General features: G+C 40.6%; 1 protein-coding gene across 4 annotated transcripts in view; it reads left to right on the top strand.

The window, feature by feature from the left end:
• Positions 1 to 1,525: 1,525 nt before the first annotated feature.
• The window catches only part of LOC138760642 (serine/threonine-protein phosphatase 4 regulatory subunit 3-like), a 47,879-nt gene continuing 43,404 nt past the window's right edge, over positions 1,526 to 6,000 (top strand). For 2 of the 4 annotated variants that reach the window (XM_069931487.1, XM_069931485.1), the window contains exons 1-3: positions 1,526 to 1,961; positions 2,250 to 2,305; positions 2,609 to 2,707. In XM_069931487.1, the coding sequence (XP_069787588.1) occupies positions 1,820 to 1,961; positions 2,250 to 2,305; positions 2,609 to 2,707 (297 nt within the window). In that variant the 5' untranslated portion in view covers positions 1,526 to 1,819. Of the gene's footprint in view, positions 1,962 to 2,249; positions 2,306 to 2,608; positions 2,708 to 4,293; positions 4,386 to 6,000 lie in introns of those variants that run through there. The other 2 variants (XM_069931486.1, XM_069931488.1) reach the window with 2 other exon arrangements.

Below are 6,000 nucleotides of genomic sequence, written 5' to 3'. Positions count from 1 at the left end.
TTCCAGACTCTTTTGTGTAGTCTTCCAAAGGCGCTATTTGCCTTGGCGAGTCTGTTGTCTATCTCATTGTCGATCCTTGCATCTGATGAAATGGTGCAGCCGAGATAGGTAAACTGGTTGACCGCCATGTAAAAAGCACAGGATTGAAATGAAAAGAAAGAACAATTAGCACCAAGCAAGGTGAACATGATAGCACTGTTATGGGGTGCATTCAAAACCCTGATGGCTGAACTGATAGTGGTCATGTTTGCTTGGCCACAGGCAAGGCCTTGATTATAGTTATGTTTGATTAGATAGCTGCCAGCAGGGGGCTTGCAGCCTCATGGCATGCCTCATGATGTTTACCACAACTCACACATACCAATACAAGCTAAAACAATGGCTCCTTTTAAGAAACTGTATTTCAGTCTATCTGTGTGAAATGAATCCATACTTCTAAGGCTTATCCCCAAAGAGGGAAGATTGAGGTGCCTGGGTGTGATGGGTCCTTCAGATAAATTCTTTGTATATCTCTGGAATATGTGAAGAATTTATAACTAGTAATGCATTATAGTTATTGGGTAAAATTTTGAAAAACTGCAATTACTGGGTATATGTCACAGAATGAAAAATTGTAAACACACACCCACTTTACAAGGTTTGACAGAGCAGGGGAGAAGTAGGAAGTATGCACATGAGAGAGAGAAGCTGCTTTCAGGTGCATTCTCCGCCAAGAATGTGGCTGCAGAAGCGGATTCAGACCTGTGGAATGGTCATTCAGGTGGCCAGCGCTAAAAGCGCAGCGCTGGCCACCTGAAAGGGACAGCTGCACGGGAGGTGCCTCGGTGTTCACTCCGGTTCCCATCCCTTCGGGATGTCAGGGTTGGGGCGGCCGTCATGGGATGTCAGCACTGGAGCAGCCGCTTTCAGGCGGCTGCATTCAGGTGCTTAGGGGGACGAAAGTCCTCCGGCGATGATCCCTCTCGGAGGTGCCTCCTGCTCTTTTTTTGGTGGCCTCCCAACGGCCGCATAGGGGTAGAATATGCGGCTTTACATCGGGATATTTTGGCCACCTGAAAGTGCCTCGAGGATCATGCTCCAAATTGTTTGTCTATTCCTTTGCCTTCACAAATTTTTTCCCCCTTTCGAGAGACTTTGCTGAACCTATTCTCTGAATATTACTTGGATAAACGAAAGTGAGTTTTATCCTTTCTTCAGGCCTACATTTGAAACCTTGCAATTCTTTAGTCAAATCAGTGAATGGAATGCAAATTTATAGCTAATTTAACAATACAATCTGATCTAGAATCATTTGAAAATTGTAAAGAACAAACTGATCTGGATTTTTTTTTCCTGTAAACTGGGAATTCTAAGGCGACCCGAAATTGTCCATGCACTTGGTCAGAATGAAAGGTGCTGCTGCCTTCTTCTGAGATCAAGTGAATGAATGGGGATCCTATCTCTTCGCGCGATGGTGACGTAAATTTTTTTTCCCAGCCTGAGAGTCGAGGCCCTGCACTCGAGCCGAGGAAGCCCCGTACGTCGATCGATTCGGCCGGATCGGATTACAAGATGGCGGATGTTGTGCACAGTTGAGAGGAAAGGAAGGAAGGCTGGGCCTGTCCATCTTCCACAACTCCTTCTAATTTAATTTTCCATCCTTTCGTCCATTTGCAGTACCATGTCGCACGAGTGTTTCGTAGCGTTTTCCGCCTTTGTAAAATCACGGCGGTGACGGTGTTTTTGTTTTGGGGGGTGGAAAAACGAGAACCGAAAGAGCGACGGTAGCCCCCCCGAAAGCTTGCAAAGAGGACTAATATATTAACGGAAGAAAGGAAGCATGTCAGATACGCGGCGACGAGTAAAAGTGTACACGCTGAACGAAGACCGGCAATGGGACGACCGGGGAACGGGGCATGTGTCTTCGACCTACGTCGACCGACTGAATGGAATGTCCTTGTTGGTCCGGGCCGAGTCCGATGGTAACGCCAAGGCTGGGCAACTGCCTCGGTCTCTTCGCCCATACCTTGCCTCTGTAGCTAAGTTGCCCTGTTTTTAAACCTGCCCCCGTCGTTCTGAATATTTGGGTGTTAAATTCTTAATGACAAGTATGAGAATGACCGAGGGAAAATTAGGAGCAAAGTCATGCAGGAAAGTGTGCGAATATGACGTGCGGGGGAGGGGAGACGAGGGAGGAAGGTTTAAATGATAGAGAAGTGTGTGTGAAGGGGATGTGGAGAAATGATTTCATTCTTTGTACTCCATCCTAGGTTCCCTTCTGTTAGAATCGAAAATCAATCCAAATACCGCGTACCAGAAGCAGCAGGTAAACTTGTTTAAAAATTGTGGCATTTGCCAAACTTCTGTTCATCTCTCAAAGGTGCCTCAACACGGAAACAATTATTTTCCAAATCATGTCGAGGCGTAATTGTACCCTTCATTATCAAAGGGAGTTAATCTTACTTTGTACTGTGATTCGCTCCAGGAAGGAGCAATCAATATTTTAGAGATCAAAGGTGATGTCACAAAATCGATAGTGGTCAAGTTACAGTTCTGATTATGAAAAAATCAGTTAAAAATACTTTGTAGGTGAGCAATTCTATCTGACCTTTATCTTATTGTAAATCAGGATACTTTGATTGTTTGGTCTGAAGCAGACAATTACGACTTGGCACTCAGTTTCCAAGAAAAGGCTGGATGTGATGAAATCTGGGAGAAAATTTGTCAGGTAATATATGCACTGCTGCTTCGATATACTATGAAGAATGAGACTTATTGAAGGTGCTTTTATGTTGAAATTCTGCTAATTATGACTCCATGTTGAAATCAAAATTATTTTAAAATCATTACAATTTTTTTCTTTATTTATTGTCTATTTTCAGTTTTTGTATCTGATCTGTTTTAGTTAGGAACATAGTCTTTAGAGATTTGCAGTGATGTTGCTCACTAAATCAATTTAAATACAGTAATTTCTGATTTTTGTGTATGATTACTAGGGACAGTGGTGTATGGAGAAAGAAAATGCACTTATTTTGTTCTTTAAGATTTTAAAAGCTAGTGTTTGTATGAATTAGCTTTGTAGTCACATACAGTATGTAGTCTTTTTAGAGACTCGCCTGAAACAGCTATTCAAAATATTTCCTTTTTGTCAGTTAATTGAGAAATTTGAATCTTATTTTCATCAGCGATCTATTGTTGTAGCAAGAAGGCCATGCAAATCTATATCACATCGCACCCCAGATACTTATCTCCTCCCATTGGGTAGAATGCTTAAGAGTGTGAAAGTGTGCACCAGTAAGCATAAAGACAGCGTCTTCTCTGCATCTATCAGGTTCCTGAATGATCCCTATGACTGTGCTATCATACTGCCCTTAGTTCTAATCTTTCTTTTCATTGCGATTCTAATCTCTTTAACTGCGCTCCTTACACAGGTGTATGAATGTTAGTTAAACTGTTAGCCTGTTTGCAGAAGAAACCTCATTTGTACCAGTTAGTTTGTGACAAATAAACTTAATTCCTTGGCGGAATCAGAGGAAAACACTTATGTAATGGTATTTTTTTCTTTTGCTTCACTTTGGGTGTTAAAAATAGAGAAAGTGATCTCCTTAAATTTTTATTTCATATTTCCTCTCTCTGGCTTTTTATTTCTCCTACCATCTGTCCTACTTAGTTAGGAGTTTGTAGGTGATGAGGTTCTGTTGCTGATTACAGTTCACACTGGGCTTCCTAGGATAATGAAGCTGTCACATTCATTCCATCTATTTGACTGCCTACCTTGCACTTTTCCTTCCTATTCTTTCTCTCCGTTTCCCTTATTTCCAACGTAACATTTTACCTATCTCCATCATCAACTGTGATTTTTATAAATTTGTTGCACAAGACACTTTAGTTTGACGAGAGAGGGCATGAAGTACTGTAATCTGATTGTTCAAAGTCAGATTAATGAATTTGCATTGCTGGATATCTTTCTAAACTTGTACAGGGAATTTGTATAGGATGTGATGGGGGGGAAAGAGTTATTCATACAACTTCCTCAGTTTAAGTTCCAGAGGAAAACTTTCTATTCATTGTTGAGTTAATGCACTATTTCCTGAAAACCTCTTCAGCACATTACATCTTTAATTGCTTCTGTAGTAAATACAACCCTAGTCTTTCAAATTCCTCATTGTAGCAGATTTGATGCTCTTTGTATAATTGGTTTTCCCAGTAAATTTCTGATTGTAGTGTATTTAGTTTCCTATATCAAACTCTGATCAGAATATGATTGCATAAGTTTATTTAAGGTGTTGACGCATTTCTCCATTATCCTTCCAGTGTCAAGTAATCCACAAAACTCCACAATATCAGATCTGAAGAATTAGTTCCAAACAGGCACAATGCATTGTCTGAGTTTTCTGCTTTTCCTGGTGATTTTATTATTACACATAATGCATTATAAATATTAATGTCTCCAAGTTGACTAATATTTTTCTCACTACTAAGCTCCAGTCATCACTCAAGTTTTATAAAGTTCTTAAACTATTTGCCAAACACAAATCTGTTTCCTTCTTGCCATGTGTGTCACCTTAATGTTTAAATTAATTTACTTCAGCGCTAAAGTTTGTAAGCAGACTTTGTGAGGTTCTCTTGTGAAATAATATCCATCCCACTTTCTCGCCTTGTTTCCCCATTTGATTCTTAAATGATGATGCCCTGAAAAATATAAAGGCATGAAACAGAATGTTGGGGTTTACATTATGTTTCTTCCTTGAATGCCAATTTTTGCATGTTCACACTATTAAGTGTTTAAATCACAGAGGATAGTTACAGCTCTTCGCCATCAATGCCTGGCAATGATCTCTTGTACCCGAGTTTCCCATGTCTTATTCAAAGGAGCATGAGATCGTCATTTCGGAAAACATTCTCAAAAACTAACTGTCTTCATGCAATACAAGCCATTTATCATTTTGTGAACTAGAACATAAATAAGGTCTGTGATCTAGTGAGGCAGCAATTAACAGGCAACTCTACAGAAGAAATGCAGTCCAGATAATTGACAGTTGCATGGCATCAGAAGAGCAGGGAAAAAAAAAGAGTACAGTATATTCAAAGAAAGGCAATTCTGGCATGACTAGACAGCTTAGATGCAGGAAGGATATTCTCAATGTTGGGAAGTTCAGAACAAGTGGACACAGTCGAAGGATAAGGGGTGGCAATTTAGGACTGAGTTGAGCAAAAACTTTTTCACTCAGTTGTGACCTTGTGAAATTCATTACCACCAAAAGTCAAAAAACCTTGAGGCTAACGGAATCAAGGGGCATGGAGAAAAAGGATGAATAGGGTACTGAATTTATATAATTATCCATAATAGTATTGAAAGGTGAAACAAGCTTGAAGGGCTGAATAGCTTTCTCCTATTTTCATTAGCCCCTTTCACACCTTGTGGGTCAATTTAGCTGGTCCATTCCTGGTAATCGTGTAGTGTGAAATATCCCAACCTGGCAGGGGAAGTTAAATTCAACCAGGCTCTGACATTTGCTGGGGCCAAGTGTCAGAGCCCAGCCAAGTTAACTCACTTCTGGCAGTGTGAAAGCACAACCTGCTCTCACATTCCCACCACTGGAGATGGGACACCCCCCCCCCCCCCACCTTAAAATGTCGAGTTGCTGATTAACCAGGTAAATCATGGTGTAGTGGGAATGGTTCCAGAGTGCAGCATGGCCGGTAAGTTTACCTGCTTCCCAGGAGGGTTGGCAATATGAAAGGGGCTAGTAATGTTTCTATGGATAGCAACACTTGAGCATTTTGTGAGTTTATTGAAGTTTCTTGGGGCCCAGGGCAGCTGATTACCCTTAATACAAGTCAAGTTTGTCATTATGTTTAATATTGCCTTTTTTTCCTCCTGAAATCTATCCAGGCTTTTAAAACTAATGTTGGCATATTATTGGGTGCCAATGTGGATATCTTGTGCATTAAATTTTATCTGCTTAATTGAGGAGATTATTTAGAGATGGGTAGGATAGTGCTGATGGAACGCTAATA

This window comes from Narcine bancroftii, chromosome 4 (assembly GCF_036971445.1).
Source record: "Narcine bancroftii isolate sNarBan1 chromosome 4, sNarBan1.hap1, whole genome shotgun sequence".
NCBI lineage: Eukaryota > Metazoa > Chordata > Chondrichthyes > Torpediniformes > Narcinidae > Narcine > Narcine bancroftii.
This window is presented reverse-complemented; position numbering and strand designations above follow the sequence as displayed.